This window comes from Hyalella azteca, unplaced genomic scaffold (assembly GCF_000764305.2).
Source record: "Hyalella azteca isolate HAZT.00-mixed unplaced genomic scaffold, Hazt_2.0.2 contig4286, whole genome shotgun sequence".
NCBI lineage: Eukaryota > Metazoa > Arthropoda > Malacostraca > Amphipoda > Hyalellidae > Hyalella > Hyalella azteca.
This window is the reverse complement of record NW_025934506.1, coordinates 1-22180: the sequence shown is the minus strand read 5'-3', so window position 1 is coordinate 22180 and position 22180 is coordinate 1. Positions and strand designations below refer to the sequence as shown.

The following is a 22180-nucleotide window of genomic DNA, read 5'->3' as shown; positions in this document are numbered from 1 at the left end:
TATCTTCTATGATAATAAGTAAGAATATTAAGTAGAACAAACACTTCATTTGATTTTTAATAATAACAATCAAAAATAAAAATTAGAACAACAGCATTAGAACATCTCTTTTAATACTGATAATGACAAGTATAAATATAAAGTAGAACAATGATTGAGTTTGATATTAATACTGACAGGCATGTGTATCACGTTGAACATAGAAGTCTAAATTCAAGTAATAAACGATAAGTAAGAACATAAAATACAGCACAGACTCCTTATACTATTTAATCTTGACCTTCACATGGACCTATAATAATTACCTTAAAAACCCGAGCTTGCAATGATAGACCACGCATTTGATCAAACTATTCGATACTGAATGATATAGGTAATCGCGGGTCTCAAGCGTTTATGATTGAGGAAACTATTTTCAGGTGACAATGCTTCGCTTGTAACTAAGTCAGTGTGTAAAATGCAGCCGAATTTGATGATATTTGATCTACTTTATATAGTATTGAGTATAATTGGAAAGCAAAACCTGATCCGAGACGTTGATAGAAATTAAAATTTGCGTCCTGGGTGATTTTTATTTGAGTTATGCACCTCTAAAATATAGTAAATGCAAAAAAATGTAGATGAGAATGCCATTGAAATGTGAGCCTTGGGCTATGTAACTTTGTGTCGTCCGTAAATAAAAGTATATAGGAACATCCAATATGCACTTCTGTTATAATTAGCTGAACTAATAACATTTTCTTCATTTTTTCCAAGACATTAGACTATTTGTAAACATCTGTATTATTACTAGATAGAGATTTTCTATCTTCGTTAGTTCAGTTAACGGTAACCTGTGTCAGCCTAGTTCGCCAACGTTTTGAAGTTAGCCATAAATAGCTCCTGAATGTTCATCTAATTTTGGATATTTCCTTTTATAATGTACTTTAAACAAATATCGTCTTTATTTGAATTATGCAATTAGTTTTACAATATTTCATTAATTCTTCAGGTGATTTTCCGTACGTATCCAAATACACTTTTTTCTCCCCGTCGTTCATATCGGGTAATTCTGGAATAGTTTTTCAGTTAATTCTCATAAAAATCTAAATCAACCCCTCAAAGTTTGGGTTTGCCTATAACTTTATGAATCTGGGCCGAATATTATCAGAATTTAAGTACACGTAACAGCCGTGTACATATGTAGCGGCTGATTACTCATCTGTGATTGGTGGGATTAGGTTGAAAAGCCGTCATTGATTGGCATAACGGAGTTAAAAACTCGTAACAAATTTTGATAGTACGGAATCAGTATAGGTGCCACTATAGGTACCAGTATAGGTAGCAGTAAAGGTAGCAGTAAAGGTAGCAGTAAAGGTAGCAGTAAAAATACCAGTATAGGTACCAGTATAGGGACCAGTAAAGGTAGCAGTAAAGGTACCAGTATAGGTAGCAGTAAAGGTAGCAGTAAAGGTACCAGTATAGGTACCAGTAAAGGTGGCAGTAAAGGTACCAGTTTAGGTAGCAGTAAAGGTGGCAGTAAAGTTGTCAGTAAAGCCATAAGTAGAAATAGTCAAAGAAGGATCGAGCAGGGCTGACCACGGCATGTTGAAGCAATGCAGGAAATATTTAAATTCCGAGACCAAATTGCTTGATGCAAGCAGACGATCGTGACGTCCTTGGAGGCTAGAGTGGTAGGGAAAGTCAAATATTATGACGTGATTATCCTGCCATTATCCTACCATTATCCTGCCATTATCCTACCATTATCCTACCATTATCTTGTGACTAGACTGAGATAATCCGTCCATCTTGCACGAAATAAATCATCAAGCAATGTCTATGGGATCTTCCAAAGCAACTCCGTCCAAAGCAAAATAAATTGTCAGGAAGTTAAAAGCAAAGAAAACACCAAACAGATTTACCAAATATATTCATCGATGAAGACATGGTGAATTTTATTGGTGTTATATTAGCTGTGAAATTTTTGGTTTACTTCCTATTGAAGCAAAGTAATGATATAAGATAGGGGGAAATAGGCATGCGCATTAATTTTCGTTGAAAATGACGATTGTGCGATATTTTATTAAAATCTTACGAAATAGAAGCATCTAATTGAACATTGCATGATTTTAAGTGGTGCATTCGTTGGAAATTGGTTGATCCAATGATAAATACGGTGGGTATCGTTATCAAGCCTTTGAAATTGAATTGCTTTCTTTGACAAATTGATAAATTAACCGAAGAAATATTCACTAATTTCGCTCTCATAAACTTCACCTTCAAGATGGCACTTAACCCGAGACCTCGAGTCTAGGACTTATGTGCAGAATTGTTGGAAATGATAATGAAAGTTATAAGATAATAATAATAATAATGATAATAATAATAATAACAATAATAATAATAATAATAATCATAATAGAATAATAATAAAAATTCATAATTATAATTAAAAAGAGGGGAAAAGTACTAGAAATAATGATAATAATAATAAATGACAACAAAAGGAATAATGTAATAATTATAATAATGACGCAGTCAAAATTCAACACTCTTCGTCTAACTTTGAATGAAACACATTTATGGAGCACAAAAAGTTTATAATCTAGGGACAATAGAGACAAAGTGAGCTGGCGTAAAAACCGTTTGTTTCGAACTTTTGTAGTCATGATAAATTTTGTGGTCATGATAACTTTTGTGGTCATGATAACTTTTGTGGTCATGATAACTTTTGTGGTCATGATAACTTTTGTGGTCATGATAACTTTTGTGTTTTTTTGTGGTCCCAAAAAAATTTTTCCGCAAGTGGAACCCCTATTAAAGGAAATTGAAAAGCGGAAAAGAGATTTTTTTAATTTGAAAAGTAACCTCTATTTTTTTCATGCATTGAATCACTCACAAGCAACATCAATAGTGATAAATGATGGGAGATAAAATAGTTTTTTTGTTGAGTAATCCCTCGATTGAATACGAAATAATCTAACAGTAAATTTCTAAATTCGACCCTTGTAATGCATTATTCATTTAGATTTATTCTGAATATTTGCATGACCAGTAGAATAGATTTCTCTTATTTGTTTTAAGTGAAAGCCACGATGAGTTGCAAACTCAAGATGATGATAAAGCATTTAGACTTTTGATAAATAAAAATACCTAATGCACCATCGTTGCACCATATTTAAGCTCTGCTTGTTCAATATTGCGTAATTGCACAATATCACCATTAACATCATCATCGGCGACATCATACGTGAGTTTGGTATCATCTCTGAAATATATTACCAGCCGTGCTTCAAAAATAGAATTTTTTTCTGAATAAACGGTATCTGGAAGCTTGGACTTACTTAAAATTCACAAATATAAAATGGAAATATATACCTAATACCTTTCTCTAGATCATGTTCAATTCAATTATATGAAAGTAAGATCGTTATAAATGTTTCCATAGTTTGACTAACAAGACTCAACATGTAACCAGCGGCTACCAAAACATAAAGACTTGAAAAGGTTAATAACTTCAATAAGAATCAATTTGATGTTGATATGATAACGCACATATATATTTAACAAGGTACCTTTTCAACCTTCTCTTATGCCAATATACATATATATGTAGATTAAAAGTGCAAGAAAGCATATATTCGTTTATACCAGGCACCATATGTAAACACCGCGTTTCGCACATATCTGGGGCAATGCCCAACAAATAAATGACTTATAGCTTATATAAACAACCAATTATTGTATATAATTGGGAAATAATTCCAAATATTTACAACTCGTATATACCTGAGCTCTGGTTTAAGCTTATAGTAGACCAGCGCTGGTCTAGACGGCTACACCAGAGGCTGTGTCTGTAGACCCTGAGGGCTATCAGCAGACCGATCTAAAGTGCCAAGCGCTGTCGCCACGACACCGCAGCAAAAACACAGCCAGCCAAGTACCAAGATGGTCCAAGTAGCTAAATAATCAAGTACCCAGCCAAGTACCAATATGGTATAAGAAGCTAAAAAATCAAGTACCCAGTCAAGTACCAAGATGGTCAAGTAGCTAAATAATCAAGTACCCAGTCAAGTACCAAGATGGTACAAGTAGCTAAATAATCAAGTACCCAAGTAGCTAAATAATCAAGTACCCAGTCAAGTACCAAGATGGTACAAGTAGCTAAATAATCAAGTACCCAGCCAAGTACCAAGATAGTACAAGTCATGGTTGAACTAGTAGCATATAGTTCAACCATGGTCCAAGTAGCGTAACTAATCAAGTACCCAGCCAAGTACCAAGATAGTCCAAGTATCGTAACTAATAATGTACCCAGCTAACCTAAGAACCAAGCTATTACAAGTAACAAGCTAGCCCAAGTCCCGCGTCTAACCATGCACCCTCACTAACCAATTATCAAGCTAGCGCATGTAACATCGCTAGATGAGCCGCAACCAATTAAATACTCAATATTAGTAACGCAGTAAACCAATTATTAAGCTATTACAAATACCGCAACAAAACCTAGCACAAAGCAGGCCCAAGTGCTGTAACTGACGAGTCGAATATATATAACGCTAGCACCAAATTTTCTGTATCACCAAATAGAACTTAAAAACTCCTGCTCAACAACTATACCAACTGAACTACAAGACAAAAGTCAATAGTGACACTAGCGCGCCTACACCAGCCGTAGTTAAAAGTCAATAGTGACTCTAGCACTCCTACACCAGCTGTAGTTAAAAGGCAATAGTGACACTAGCACGGCTACACAGGCGATAGTTAAAAGACAATAGTGGCACTATTGACTCGTGAAAAAGTCGTTACTTCGTAGTGATACGCCATAACAACTTGCATCATGAGCAATATCAGGGCAGCGATCAAAGCTTCTAAAATTCAAGCATATAAAATTTCTCTTTGTACACACAAACGTGCATGCCTGACGCTGCGCAAGTCTTGTATGATCTAATCAGAGGAATGTAGAGGAATGTCATAGAACCACCTTGCGTAGGGAATGTCAGAACCGCCTTGTGTGGGGAATGCAATGTAATACAGACTCTAGCGCATGCATACTACCGTGTTTTCTCCGATGTCAACGAAAGTTGCTTGCCAACCGAAGAAAATCTTAACCATCACACGATTTCTCCTAATATCTTGCATAAATAAATGTATGTTAAATTTTTTTATCAACGCGTTACCAGTTAAAAAAGTCTTTCATAACAGGAAATATTTTTAGAAGCCGTTACGTTAGCAAGAGTTGAGATTGAGTAATGTTCGTGCGTGGGTGAGTCTATGTTACAAGGGAAGCGCAGCCGTGCACCACCGATTTTGTGCACCACTAAGCCCTGAATCGAACGCCTTGGATCTCTCCGGATAGCCACCGATCAGCCGTGCACCACTCGGCTTTGTCGTCCTCCGGCCTCGCATAGAAACTGCAGTGCACCACAAGACCGCGCATCGAAACTGACTTCCGGGAATCGTTAAATTACGTAATTTTACGTTCACCGCATCTGAGGTTAGGTTTCAGATAGCATAGTTCTGTTCCAAAATTTATCGTCCTTCGACAAGTGGCCGTTCGACCGAGGGCTGGTTCGACCCACGGCCTAGATACGGACGGCTTGAAGTGTTGAAGGCTACGTTCCGGAAGGCAGGAATCATGATGGTCCATTACATCCAGGGCAGTGGTGGTATTCGGCAGGCGACCCGTTACAATCAGGGTTGCCAGATGGCCTAAAAACGGCCAAGTCCGCGGACAAAAAAGGCCGAAAAAGGCCTTTAACTCGATATATACTAGTATATTCGTAGGTTCCGATGTAAAAATTCCATTTTCCTTATTTTTCGAACTTTTTAGAATTTAATAAGGCAACCGCCATCATAAATTTTAGCCGCCCAACGGAATTGAACAAAACTAAATCGCGGAATTTGTCCGAAAAAAAAGACCGTCTGGCCAAAGCGGCAATCGTGATGACAATGGCATTCAGAAAACTAAGTGGGTTATATTGTCCAAATATTGACACACTTTATTGCCCGCAGTACGAGCAGAGAGCGGACGAAGCACTGATACGCCCTGTTGCCGGGTAAAAATGGGTCAGGATGACCCACGCAAGAGCAAAAATATCTTCGCTATTTGTTAGAAGTTCCATTTATTTTAGTGAGTTCAGAAAAAATTAATATTTCGAACCCAAAGTGCTAATTATATTGAACTTGATTGTTTGAACTAACTTTATAAGTTAAATATACATATTATATATTAAATAATCAAGTTTCTCACTTCTCTGCTTGAGTTGAATCGAACATCGGCCTTCGTCCTTGTGCCGTAAAATTAATAATAATCGATAATTCTATTTACCTTGCTAGCTTCAATTCAATGGAGAAATGCATTTACCTTTTATTTAAAAATTTTCAGCGAGACACATTTAATTACCAAAGCAAAAGTTTTCACCAAAACCTTAATGACCAAAACCTGATTTCTATACAATAAATAAAATTAAATACAAAATATTTTTAGGAATTCTATGAATTTTCCATCCAAATTTATCGTACCGCCAGTCTAACAAAATTTTAAGAAATTTTTAATAGAATCAGTAAAAAAGATCAAACTCATGTATATCGAAGCAGCATATCATGGACGTCTGTATTTATAAACCAGCAAGCAAAACATTTTTGTAGTAGTTTATAATTAAGCTCCATAATTATGAAAGCATGTTAATTATTGCAAGACTTGTAAAAAATATCTACAATAGGTACATTCCTTGATAAACTGCAGGCTGCAAGGCGGGTTACAAATAAAAAAAAATATACAGCGTAGACCCAGCCGCTGCAGTCATGCTCGTAAACGAGCTCAGCCTGATAAATATGGCAACCATAAAATTCATAATAAATTATACCAAAAGCTGCCACATGCCGAGGAACATAAGGTGATAACTTAGAGGAACATATGGAAACATAGAGAGCCTTAAGAGTGATAAGGCTTAGAGGAACATATGGAAACATGGAGAGCCTTAAGAGTGATAAGACTTAGAGGAACACATGGAAACATGGGGAGCCTTATCGCTCGTTCCTGCCACAAAGACAGTTTTGCCCACATCCTACAAGGCTTGTCTATTAGAGGAATTGTTCACGTCAGAAACAGCTGAATTAACCGCTGCGATATCGCCTATTTTAAATATAATACTTGAGAAGAATTGGAATTCTCTTGGCCTGTCCTTGGGTTTATGGCAACATGAACTGGTAGTTACATTAACTACTAGCGACAACTTAAAATGATCACTAATTTCATTACATCCTACTCGTCTCATTAGGTTTCCTCCTATATATATAGGCAATTATTTGCATACATAATAAAGCTTATTCATAGCTGAATCTGTATCTATACTGCAAGTTAGGGCTATGATCTCATCAATAAGAAGACTCCATGTGATGTGAAGAGAATAAATGGAAGCAAATCTTGAATGTTTATAAAAATACGAAGCTATGAAAAATATGAAATAACTGGCCGTTCACACGTCGCCACTCGGTGGCTGGAAATATATTCTAATACTTTGAATATCGGAACGTGGCGGGACTGTGAGTCAATTTTGTTGAGTTTACGCTGTAAACATTTTTTTGTATAGTTATTTACCTTAGTAAAAAACTGATTAGAGCACAAACTTCATACGGTTTAGAACAACTACGAACTATCATGAATTATTATTATGAACACATATAAGCTGACAAACCGCAGCGCATCTAAGAAATTGTAAAATATGTTTTGTGGAAATCAAATGATGAACTCAAGATAGTTAATGAATTAGAATTAATTTGATGCTAACCTAAAATATACCGACGTCCGACATTAGCACGGCGGCGGTCAAGTAAATCACTTGAAGCCTCATGTCACGCATTCATCGTCCATTTAAATGAATGCTGAGTAAAATATTTATATTTTGTTCATCAGATCACTTGAGCTTCATGTTCAGGCCAAACTGAGTATAATATGAAAAACTCCCGTTATGGACTTGATGGATGATGCTCAGATAAAAATGATCAAATTATTTAGTTACCAATCAAACGTTTTTGAAAAAATAAATGATTGTAAAGCAAGAATCATCTTATTTCAGCAAAGATTTAGCAAGAATTCAATGTAGAATGTAAATTTAATTGATATAAAGTGATCAACTTTGAATTTTATACAAGCAGATGTGATGCTTTTATTCGTGTGAATAATATGCTTCAAAATAGTAAGTACTTTTGACCGCACACGGAATGAATCTAAAGTTTGAAAAAGTATTATGTAATAATAAAAAATTGAATTATATTTTGGGTGCTCGTGCGATTACTATTGTTCCTATTCGAGTATAGAGATTATGACTTTATTTGCAAGATTTGTCCGGGGAACTAACGTAAGCCCGACCGTAACACACGGGATCGTCCCGTAACTTGTAGTTAGCAAGCAACGATAGTCCATTCTTCTCATCTTCGTCAGTCAATCACTAGCAAGCGTCCATATAACATATACTAATTTAATCTACGTGTAGTCATTCACATGCCTGCCAATACTTCATTGTCCGTCATGTGTTAATAAAACATTCTAAACCATCGCCGACTTATAGAACCTGGGTTAATTCCATTGTACAGCAAGACCTATACCATCCACCACAACATTATCGTCAAGACTTAAACGTGTTGCTGTGAAAACGCGTATAGAATAAGATATATTCGCATCACTCTTATGAGGCGCTGCTGCTCATAGGTTCATCAATCTTCTAATAATTATAATATTAGTAATGATGATAATAATAATATTGGCGGTGTCACCTTTAATTAGGCCATTAGGTCTGTCGTCTATTCTTAACAATCTAACAAAATAAGTGCACATAACAAAGGGCTTTTATAGACGTCGCTTGGTTACGGCGAGTATGCTAATAACACGGAAGTTACACAACAAAAACAGGATATTCATCTTTTGATACATACATTGCAGAGGCATTCGCGTCCCGATTCTGATGAAGATTGGGAACTCATTTAGTTCATCTAAACGCTGTCTGGTCCGGGATACAGGGAATAGAATATCTCAATTATATTTTTACCTAGTCATGTAACTTACAACAATATTCGGGATGAGGCTATTATTTCAGACGAAATTTTGAAGCGTCGGTTCAAAAACTAATGAGTTATCAATAAAATATTTTGCATATCAAAAATCGCCGCAAATCTACATATACAGTATGTTGTGTATCACCTTGTTAGACAAGTGTGAAGTTAAAAATTTTGTAGGAAAATTATATATCGAAGAAAAATTTTTTGATAGAATCGAAGAAAACTTGATAACAATATCAAAACATTCATGAACAAACTTCATCTGTAATTTATATTAAAAGTCACCACATCATCCCTATTAAGTTAATCTAAAGGTGTTTAGGATATATAAATAAACAAAATTCACTGTCGAATAAGGGATATATATTGTTCGCCATTATCAGAACGGTCATGATATATTATGGCCTAATTCCGGCCGCAGTGACCCATAAGTCGCTATTTATGTCATATAGACGTGCTAATTTTACGCACAGAAGATATTGGAGCAGTGAGTTGAGTGTTCGAGACCCGCAACAAGCTGTTAAGATTCAACGATGTCCAGACTCGGCGACAGGCCTAATAGCCTATTCCCCAACGCTAACACTGCTATCATTAGCCCCGACAGGTCCAGACTCGGCGACAAGCCTAATAGCCTATTCCCCAATGCTGACACCGCTATCATTAGCCCAGACAGGTCCAGACTCGGCGACAAGCCTAATAGCCTATTCCCCAACGCTGACACCGCTATCATTAGCCCCGACAGGTCCAGACTCGGCGACAAGCCTAATAGCCTATTCCCCAACGCTTACACCGCTATCATTAGCCCCGACAGGTCCAGACTCTGTCTCTTATACACATCTAGATGTGTATAAGAGACAGTTCTTATTCTTTCATATGATCCGCATAACTCAGTCATCATGCGTTGAAATAACGAACGGCAACTTGAGCGTTATTAATATACTTTACTGATATGAGATTCATATCTAGNGAAACAAACTTCCTATTTCGATTTGTATTTCTTCAAGACCGGAAGATAATAATATCAGCGGCTTCTTGAATACGGCGCCTCGTGAGCTAACTAATTTAAGCTGCCCACCTTATTTTAATTCATACTTGAAATGAATACGAGAAAATATTCGTTGATCGTGAAAACAGAAAACTTAAAGCATAAACTAAGTAGAAAATATTTTACTGTCACGCGAACAGGGAAAGCGAAGATTTTATTATTGAAATAAGATATATACAGTGTTTATTATCATATAATTTTGCGAAAATATCGAGAAAATGTTATGTAAAGAAACTTCCGCGAGCAGCAGCAAACAAGACACAATCACACAGCACCACACAGACGGACACCCGTTATCGCATAATACAGGAGTAACAGTGAGTCTCAATTTGGAACATGAGGCTGATATTCCATAAAATCGTGAGTAAAATTGATCGCTTCACTGGTGATTTTTGAAAATTTCGAATAAAAATACCTTTTTTATTACATTTTCTGTAGGAATTGTTAAAAGGCCATATTAATGGGTGAAAATGGCCGGATTCACAGCCTTTTTTGTCCGAGTCATGTGTGGCTTCTACTCAATTTTCCGGATAGAAAGTGACTGTAACAGGACGCACACTTAACACTGGGCGGGCCATCGGTTACAGTTCAGAGTAACAGAAATGGAGCAGTGATTTGCGGGTTCGATTCCTGCAACAAGAAACAGTTACGGTCAGAATCGGCGAGGAGGTCGGGCTGTTAACAGCAGCAAAATCGGTGCAGTGAGTTGCTTGTTCGAGACCGCAAGTAGCTGTAAATGTTCTGCGATGTTGAAAATTGACGACAGACCTAATGGCCTAATTAAAGCTGACACTTCCAATATTATTATTGCTATTATTATTATAAGAGATATGTGCATATGAGAAGCAGAGCCTCATATGACTGATGTGCATATATCTTATTCTACAAGTGAGTGTTCACAATAACTGCGTACAAGACTGGGCAAATTATTATTCTTCCAATGCAAATAAAATATGTAGACAAGATTTTCGAATTTATCCCCCGAGTGCATTTATAACTATTTTATACGCATTTTAAGTTTACGATATAATGGTGATTCATTCCGTCTCCGGTCGAAAGTACTGCCTGTTTTGCGGCATATTATCCATATGAAGAAAAACATCCCATTTACTCTTATCAAAATCAGAATTTGAGCATTTTATCTCAATTCAAATTTACAAATTACACAGAATTTGTACTGAATCTCTGATAAAATGTGCTGATTCTTGCTTTACACTCATTTATTATTTCTTGGAAGTTTGATCAGTAACTAAATTATTTGATCACATCTGAATGACAGCATCATCCATCAAGTCCATAACGGGAGTCTTGCATATTTTACTCAGTTTGGCCTCAAGAACATGACACTCAAGTGTTCTGATGAACAACATTTATATAATTTACTCAGCATTCATTCAGAAGGACAATGAACGCGTGACATGAGTCTTCACATGTTACTTGACCGCCTCCGTTACAATGTCAGACGTCGGTATATTTTAGGTGAGCATCAAATTAATTATAATTCATTAATTAACTTAGGTTCGTCATTTGATTTCCTCAAAACATATATTTAGGTTGCGTAGAACGCAATTCTGTATCGGAAAAGCGTTACTGTTGTATCTCTACTGTTGCATTTCACGCATTGTTGGGGACATAGTATTTTTGGATGTCTCTATTAATAGGAAGCAACATGAGCGAATTAATGAATACAATCAACGCCGTAGCTACTGATCCATACGCTTAGTTGCTTTCACCATCATACAGTAATCCCTAAAGGACGACAAAAATTTATAACCTATAATATATACTTCTTCCCATTCATGACAAATGAAGTCAGCAATATATAAAATTTTACTGAACATACAGTAAAAATATTGCTATGTTTCTGCACTAACTAATGTATATGTATCCAATGCTCTGAATGCCATACAAGGTCACTCAGCAGCATATTCATAGAGATGTATATCATGGCCGAAAATTTCACCTGAATAATTTTATCCATGTTTACATTTATCTAAAGACAATAGTGTGTTGAGAGATGCAGTGAACAACTTGCTCACTTCGATTCATTATAATTAAACAAACGATTTTCACGGTGCAAACTTCGGAGGACAGGCATGCAGCATGACTACAAAGATTTTAAATGACTAAAATCAGCAAATTAGGTAAAGTAAAAGTCAGGTATCAAAACATTAGGCTGGGATTGGAGAAATATTTAATTATCAATGAATATATTTCATAGATTTATCAAATCCTATGCGAAGATATGGATGAGTAGCTTACGCTTATGAAAAATCGTCTATACTATAGTCAGTCCTCAAATAATATAGAAGAAAATGTGTATCTGGATGACTCATACATAAACATACAGTATCTGGATGACTCATACGATTCCAGTTCAGTGATGAACTGGATACTTACTTGATACTTGATAAGTTCAGTGTAAAAGGCCTTGTGGCCTGTTCAAAGTGTTCACCACGCCTGGTTGAGAGGTTTCTTCGTGACTATTTCCTGGTTGGGTTGCTTCTTGACTATTTGTCGCATGCGTGGCTAGCAGTTAGTCCAGAAGTGCCATAAGGGGAGCTAATGACAGCATTCGGGGTCGTACAGTTCTCTGCGTGTCGCCCAGTGCTTTATTGTCGAGCCTGATCTTGAATGCGTTAATAGAGGGGGCAGTGACAACGCTGTCCGGCAGGCTGTTCCATATTGACACGACTCTGTAGGAGAAGTAGCCGGCTCTGACGTTCAGTCTGCAGCGGCCCTTGGCGAGTTTCAGGCTGTTCCCGCGGGTATCTCTGCTGTCGATGAGGTGCAGCTGGAGGCGGTCAGCTTCGTAGGTGCCGTGGACATACTTGGAAACGTCAATCATGTCCCCCCTTAGTCTTCTGTGCTCCAAGCTTGGTAGACCGAGCGAGGCGAGGCGTTCTGGGTACGGCTTGTCCTTGAGGCTTGCGATAAGCTTGGTTGCCCTCCTCTGAACGTCCCCAGGTCAAGAAAATTTGATTTGTTCTAGGGGGGCGGAAATTTGTCGCGTAGTTTATTTGTGCTTACGGGGCTAATCATACTTTGTCGCGCTTTCGGAGCACAGAGTCTTGTGCCTTGGCTGCCAGACTGAGTGGCCATACTCGAGCGTCGGTCGAACGAAGAGAATGCTGATTCGTTCTTTAATGAACTTCAGAAAACACGAAATCACAGTCAAGTCAATGAAGGAGATCGACTGGTGAAAAATTATTTGGAAAGTCCGCTAAGCACCGCTTTACCTGCTTCTGAATCATTTCCTTGTAACCCGTTCCTTGAGATTTTCCCGTACTCGTTCCTTGAGTACAACACTCCAATCCCTTCTAGTGCTGCGGTGGAGAGGATGCTTTCCTTGGGAAAGGATATCCTAAAGCCTAAGCGTTCAAGCTTGTCGGATGTTCATTTTCAAATGCTGGTATTTTTAAATGAAAAAGTTTGACTAAATGGAAATATTTGTCCGTGTTGTATGCTTGCGAGTAAATGTTAATTATTTTATATTTCAATTTTCTTACGATTTGCGAGTAAATGTTACAGGTATTGTTATGTTTCTGTTTGCTGCAGGTAAATGTTACAGGTATTTTCATATTTCACTTTGCTTGCGACTAGCGAGTAAATGTTACAGGTATTTTTTCATGTATCAGTTTGCTTACAGTTATTTTTACACAGTTATTTTTATGTTTCACCGTCCCTACATGGATGTCTACTTTTATCTACCAATCTCAAAAATTATCCGCTTATATATACAAATAGAAGACTGATTTTTTATATGTATATGTGGATAATTTCTGAGATTGGTAGATTAAAGTAGACATCCATGTAGGGAAGGCAAAACATAAAAATAAGTAAATAACTAACTTTTATTTACTGTATGTAACCAGAACTAGTTTGGTTAGGTTAATTGCAAGTAAGTGTCATTGACATGTTTTGAAAATGTTTTATTATCATTAAATGTTTATGAGTAAATCCCAATAGCAGAACACTAATTATTTAGAGATTTCCAATAGTTTTGGCCATTGTAGCGACTAATGTAGCGGCGCTACATTTTAATGTAGCGGTAGCGGTAGCGCCCCCTACAATCTAGTGGGTGTAGCGGTAGCGGTAACGCCCGCTACATTTAGAGCATGAAGCGGTAGCGGTAGCGGCGCTACATTTCAAAGTAGCGCTGCCCAGCTCTGGGTGGACCAATAATAGTGTTCGGTATCATCATATACATCTCTATGAATATGCTGCTGAGTGACCTTGACTGGCATTCAGAGTATTCAATGCATATACATTAGTTAGTGCAAAAACATATTGATGTTTTTACCGTATGTTCAGTAGAAATTCATATATCGCTGATTTGATTCGTTCTATTTGTTCAAGAAAATTATAATAGAAGTTGAAAATTTTTGTCATCCCTTACGGTTATATGTATGCTTGTGAAAGCTACTGGGCGGGTGTAAGAGCGTGTGTAAGTAAGAGCGTGTGAAGTAAGCAAGTTTTTCAATACATCTCTCAACATACTACTGTCTATAGTTAAATGTGAACATAGATAAAATTTGGATTTCGAGTAGCACGCAGCACAAGCAGCTTGAAAGGCAAATATGAACTAAGATAGCATTAATTAGACACGCATTTGACTTACCTCATTCGTTGGGCTGTTCAAGTCCCTTGTTCGGTCAGTGCTAGAGTACCGGCACACAAAACCCTCTCAGCGATCTTGAATATTTCCATATAAAAGCCTTACGAAGCGCGCCTGGTAGTCCTTGGCCCACGGTAAGTATCGGCACCAGGGCCTCTTGGTAGGAATAGCGTTGACAACTGTTCATGTGTCCGTAGACAAAGGGACTTACCGCATGCACGGGGAAGTTAACAAACGGGCATCCCGGCAATAGTGTCCTTCAGTTAAGCACCACAGAATTTTGTAATAAAATAAGATAATTAACTCACGTTTACAATAATATCCATGGAATATGAACGTGAGTTACGTGACATGTCGTTTCCTTCCAAATTCTTTATTCATCGTTAAGCAATATTGTTCCCAGCATATAAGAAGAAAGCTTCACGCTATCTAATCTCGCACCAGTATCTTTGTGTTCTCTGTCTCTAGCAAATTCAAAATTGGTCACAGTGTTCACACATTTTATCAGAGCTTCGCACAGGCAATACAATCAATGATAAGAACTTTCACTTTGATAAAAAGGTGGCCAAGTCTCTGGCTAATAACAACGAAGAAGTTTCCAGGCGTACGTTGCAAGCACTGAAACACGTTTCCTTCGTAGCCTCAAGACAGATTCACAGTATCAGTCGATAGGTCGTCAGCTTACGGCCACACGTTTGATTAAGCCAGGTGTACACATCATATTACAACTGACGTCCAATTCTAGCAAGGAATTCAGTCATGATTATCATCATAGATACACATCTGTGTGTAAACTCTCGTACGTAATACGCATAAAGAAAGATAAAAATGCACTGGATGCTACTTGCGGCTTACTTTTGTTGGATTTTTACCATGAAGACGAGTTGTCATTAAACTTTATGCACGAGTCATCCAGATACTCATTTTCTTTTACATTAATTGAGGACTGACTATAGTATAGACCAACAAATGTTCCCATCCGAATATTCGCTTATCATTTGAAAAATCCTATGACATATAGTCATATCATCTTATTTCAGCAAAGATTTAGCAAGAATTCAATGTAGAATGTAAATTTAATTGATATAAAGTGATCAACTTTGAATTTTATACAAGCAGATGTGATGCTTTCATTCGTGTGCATAATATGCTTCAAAATAGTAAGTACTTTTGACCGCACACGGAATGAATCTTAAGTTTGAAAAAGTATTATGTCATGTTGCAAAATTGAATTATATTTTGGGTGCCCTTGCGATTACTATTGTTCCTATTCGAGTGTAGAGATTATGACTTTATCAGCATGATTTGTCCGGGAAACTAACGTAAGCCCGACCGTAACACACAGGATCGTCCCGTAACTTGTAGTTAGCAAGTAACGATAGTCCATTCTTCTCATCTTCGTCAGTCAATCACTAGCAAGCGTCCATATAACATATACTAATTTAATCTACGTGTAGTCATTCACATGCCTGCCAATACTTCATTGTCCGTCATGTGTTAATAAACCATTCTAAACCATCGCCGACTTATAGAACCTGGGTTAATTCCATTGTACAGCAAGACCTATACCATCCACCACAACATTATCGTCAAGACTTAAACGTGTTGCTGTGAAAACGCGTATAGAATAAGATATATTCGCATCACTCTTATGAGGCGCTGCTGCTCATAGGTTCATCAATCTTCTAATAATTATAATATTAGTAATGATGATAATAATAATATTGGCGGTGTCACCTTTAATTAGGCCATTAGGTCTGTCGTCTATTCTTAACAATCTAACAAAATAAGTGCACATAACAAAGGGCTTTTATAGACGTCGCTTGGTTACGGCGAGTATGCTAATAACACGGAAGTTACACAACAAAAACAGGATATTCATCTTTTGATTCATACATTGCAGAGGCATTCGCGTCCCGATTCTGATGAAGATTGGGAACTCATTTAGTTTATCTAAACGCTGTCTGGTCCGGGATACAAGGAAGCGAATACCTCAATTATATTTTTACCTAGTCATGTAACTTACAACAATATTCGGGATGAGGCTACTATTTCAGACGAAATTTTGCAGCGTCGGTTCAAAAACTAATGAGTTATCAATAAAATATTTTGCATATCAAAAATCGCCGCAAATCTACATATACAGTATGTTGTGTATCACCTTGTTAGACAAGTGTGAAGTTAAAAATTTTGTAGGAAAATTATATATCGAAGAAAAATTTTTTGATAGCATCGAAAACTTGATAACAATATCAAAACATTCATGAACAAACTTCATCTGTAATTTATATTAAAAGTCACCACATCATCCCTATTAAGTTAATCTAAAGGTGTTTAGGATATATAAATAAAAAAAATTCACTGTCGAATAAGGGATATATATTGTTCGCCATTATCAGAACGGTCATGATATATTATGGCCTAATTCCGGCCGCAGTGACCCATAAGTCGCTATTTATGTCATATAGACGTGCTAATTTTACGCACAGAAGATATTGGAGCAGTGAGTTGAGTGTTCGAGACCCGCAACAAGCTGTTAAGATTCAACGATGTCCAGACTCGGCGACAGGCCTAATAGCCTATTCCCCAACGCTGACACCGCTATCATTAGCCCCGACAGGTCCAGACTCGGCGACAAGCCTAATAGCCTATTCCCCAACGCTGACACCGCTATCATTAGCCCCGACAGGTCCAGACTCGGCGACAAGCCTAATAGCCTATTCCCCAACGCTGACACCGCTATCATTAGCCCCGACAGGTCCAGACTCGGCGCCAGACCTAATAGCCTATTCCCCAACGCTGACACCGCTATCATTAGCCCCGACAGGTCCAGACTCGGCGCCAGACCTAATAGCCTATTCCCCAACGCTGACACCGCTATCATTAGCCCCGACAGGATGCAGAAACAATATGAATGTTCTAGGCTTATCCTTACTGGGATTGAAATGTTACGTTGATAAGATATGATGAATTGTTTATTCTTCATTTAAATTTCCTATATTCAATCGTCCATACTGTCGTATCTTTTTATTTACTTTAAGTCAGGAGTGAAAACCATGCGAATGAGCAATTGTTTCAGTCCGCCTGCTAAGCCAAATAAAGTTTATGCCCGCGTCATTCATCATTTTCCAGAGGATTATGCGGCTGATATCTTCGGATGAATGAGATCTTCTGTAGAGACAAAATAGCAATGGCTTTAGTTATAAATTTAGTTGTAACTTAAATGAACCAAAAGTTCTGATCCACTATTTCAGTATAGTTACAGGCACAGCCTCGCCCCCACCTTAAAATATTTCGCCACCAAGCGGGACTGCGGTAATTTTAAGAGGCAATCTACATATTGACTTCTACACGATTCCTAACAAGCCGGCCTCCTTATCGATTTTTCCCTACACTTTCACGAGCGCAGGCAAGTTTCGAACCCCCCAACTCGTTGCTCCAATCTTCATCACCTGAAACTATACGGGAAACTTAGCTATTATTGAACTAAACGTACAAAAACTCATTATTCTTTTATGAGTCATTGACCGCTTTGCTTGCAATTTTTCAGTAATGGTTTTCGTAAACCCCAGCAACAAATATGGCGTGCGAAACATGTTACTAAATCACTTGTTGGCATCCCCGAGGCTCGTTGCCACATGTGCGATAATGCCTTTATTAGGAGCGAGTCTGTAGCGAAATACGAAAAAATGAGTCCACCAAAAAGTTTAATTTTTTGTGATGAAAAGTTTTTTCCAAACATTAAATGCCAAATGAATGTTAAAATATATAAAACAGAAACTAAATTCCCTCACGGGACGCATCTGCCATGCTATAGAATATATTATTCTGCGACAATATAACATATAAAATACACTAAAGCTACCTCCGTTCAATAACAACTGTTGAATGTGGTTCAAGAATTATTTATGCGTGATTAGTTTGTAGAAGAAAAAATTCAAAGAATTTCGAAGCACTGAGATGCATTGCCATAAGGAATATCACTCACCAAGTTATCGCTATGATATAATTGGTTGAGTCGCCAGTGGAGAACGATCGTCGGTATAAACATTCGACCTCACGAGTTTGGCCGAGTTATTAAACAATTTCTGTTTAATAATATAATAATGTTTCTGTTTAATATAATGTTCTGTTAATATGTGTTAATAATGTTCTGTTCTGTTTAATAATAATAAATAAATAATAATATTTCTTCATGGCCGAGCGACTGAAATGTCCGCGGCTATCTGACAAAAGCGCCTCATCAAGCAGCTGTTTCTGGTATAGGGTAGCAGCGATGCCTGAAGTTTGCCTTGTTAACCAATTGGAGTTTCGTCGCCAAGATTTGTGAATTCCCGAAGCTCATACGCAATACTCATGCGTTTAAGAAATTATTATGCGACATTATGACCCTCAGTTTTCTACAGCGATGCGTATCAAATTTTGAATTATAACTTTATGGAAAGATTTACCGTGGTCGCTAATGGTACATACGTTGCTTCGTATGCATGACTACTGAACATTTGGGCTGCTGCGAGTTTGTCGATGTGACGCCAGCTCACTCTGAAATTTACAAAAAATCTAGTTATTATTAAACAGGTGTCGATTACTTGATGTCTCCTTCTAGCCCACCAGATGTTGTGAAAATTTTAGTGCGATAACGCATTTATCCAATAAGATTTCTACAGTTCGAAAAAATCATGAAAGTCTTCTTACATATTATTATTCAGTAACATGAATAACACCCGCATTTTCAAGTGCTCAATAAAAATTAACGATGACGGGCGATGAGGGTTTGAATTTTTATGAGGAGAGAAAACTCGGGTGTAAAATAATCTAGTACCTTGCAGGTTGAATATCCTGGATTTAATTTCCTGAAGTGCACATGATATTTAAATATATTTCTGTCGTGGCTTCAGAGCATGGGAATATGCAATAATATAATCAATAAATAAGTAGTTGATGATTATTCCTTTCACGGATAATTAAACGATCGAGAAGTAAAAAATCCAGTGCTGATTCAATAATCATTAGCGAAACAAATTTCCTATTTCGATTTGTATTTCTTCAAGACCGGAAGATAATAATATCAGCGGCTTCTTGAATACGGCGCCTCGTGAGCTAACTAATTTAAGCTGCCCACCTTATTTTAATTCATACTTGAAATGAATACGAGAAAATATTCGTTGATCGTGAAAACAGAAAACTTAAAGCATAAACTAAGTAGAAAATATTTTACTGTCACGCGAACAGGGAAAGCGAAGATTTTATTATTGAAATAAGATATATACAGTGTTTATTATCATATAATTTTGCGAAAATATCGAGAAAATGTTATGTAAAGAAACTTCCGCGAGCAGCAGCAAACAAGACACAATCACACAGCACCACACAGACGGACACCCGTTATCGCATAATACAGGAGTAACAGTGAGTCTCAATTTGGAACATGAGGCTGATATTCCATAAAATCGTGAGTAAAATTGATCGCTTCACTGGTGATTTTTGAAAATTTCGAATAAAAATACCTTTTTTATTACATTTTCTGTAGGAATTGTTAAAAGGCCATATTAATGGGTGAAAATGGCCGGATTCACAGCCTTTTTTGTCCGAGTCATGTGTGGCTTCTACTCAATTTTCCGGATAGAAAGTGACTGTAACAGGACGCACACTTAACACTGGGCGGGCCAGCGGTTACAGTTCAGAGTAACAGAAATGGAGCAGTGATTTGCGGGTTCGATTCCTGCAACAAGAAACAATTACGGTCAGAATCGGCGAGGAGGTCGGGCTGTTAACAGCAGCAAAATCGGTGCAGTGAGTTGCGTGTTCGAGACCGCAAGTAGCTGTAAATGTTCTGCGATGTTGAAAATTGACGACAGACCTAATGGCCTAATTAAAGCTGACACTTCCAATATTATTATTGCTATTGTTATTATAAGAGATATGTGCATATGAGCAGCAGAGCCTCATATGAGTGATGTGCATACATCTTATTCTACAAGTGAGTGTTCACAATAACTGCGCACAAGACTGGGCAATTATTCTTCCAATACAAATAAACTAAGTAGGCAATATTTTCAAATTTATCCCCTGAGGGCATTTATAAGTATATTATACGCATTTTAAGCTTACAATATAATGGTGATTCATTCCGTCTCCGGTCGAAAGTACTGCCTGTTTTGCAGCATATTATCCATACGAAGAAAAACATCCCATCTAATCGTATCAAAATCAGAATTTGAGCATTTTATCTCAATTCAAATTTACAAATTACACAGAATTTGTACTGAATCTCTGCAAAAATATGGTGATTCTTCATTTACACTCATCTATTATTTCTTGGAAGTTTGATCAGTAACTAAATTTTTTGATCACATCCGAATGACAGCATCATCCATCAAGCCCATAACGCGAGTCTTGCATATTTTACTCAGTTTGGTCTCATGAACATGACACTCAAGTGTTCTGATAACAACATTTATATAATTTACTCAGCATTCATTCAGAAGGACAATGAACGCGTGACATGAGTCTACACGTGAGTTACCTGACCGCCGCCGTTACAATGTCAGACGTCGGTATATTTTAGGTGAGCATCAAATTAATTATAATTAATTAATTAACTTAAGTTCGTCTTTTGATTTCCTCAAAACATATATTTAGGTTGCGTAGAACGCAATTCTGTGTCGGAAAAGCGTTACTGTTGCTTGTATCTCTACTGTTGCATTTCACGCATTGTTGGGGGACACAGTATTTTTGGATTTTTGGATGTCTCTATTAATAGGAAGTAACATGAGCGAATTAATGAAAACAATTAACACCGTAGCTACTGATCCACACGCTTATTTGCTTTCACCATCATACAATAATCCCTAAGGGACGACAAAAATTTACAACCTATATTATATACTTCATTCTCATACTCTCAACCTCGAGATGCCGGTGATGATGAAATAAGTCTGGTTTGTTGCCGATTAGTGAAATATTCGCTACTTATTCCCATGAGGCCAAAAAATGTTGTTAAATTAGCGAAGAATCATTATTAACGACGCTTCATCGTTTGAGTGGAATATCCATTGTTTTCCGTGACAAAAAGATACAGCTTTACGGGGTTTCTTGAGTAATGAGCTTTGTGACATTACTTTATGTTGCCGATACCGAGCCATTGTTGGAGCAAAGTCTACAAGCTGGATCGCAGGAGTTTATTAAACATTCATAATTACTATGCCTATCAAGTACACCTCACCTATTTAATAAATGCCATCTCTGCAGATATCCGCGAAAAGATTAGTCCACATGCAACACTTCTTTTTATTTATTTCTATTTTTTACCGCATGAGATGAGAGAGTCATCTCATATATATTAACACTGAGTACTTGAGTCAAGATTTGAAATTTGGATCATATTTTCAGCATAAACTGAACTATTCTCACATGTTGGGAGGGCACCACAAACAGACAAAAGCAAATTATATGGCTCACGCTCCAATTATCTA

At 37.2% G+C, this 22180-nt stretch overlaps 1 protein-coding gene across 1 annotated transcript; it reads right to left on the bottom strand.

The window, feature by feature from the left end:
• Positions 1 to 12623: 12623 nt before the first annotated feature.
• Positions 12624 to 13341, bottom strand: LOC108675150. Its single transcript, XM_018163140.1, has 2 exons — positions 13327 to 13341; positions 12624 to 13040 (listed from the first exon to the last, which is right to left on the bottom strand). The coding sequence occupies exons 1-2, from the start codon at positions 13339 to 13341 to the stop codon at positions 12624 to 12626; spliced, it is 432 nt and encodes a 143-aa protein (XP_018018629.1).
• Between the last annotated feature and the right edge of the window lie 8839 nt (positions 13342 to 22180).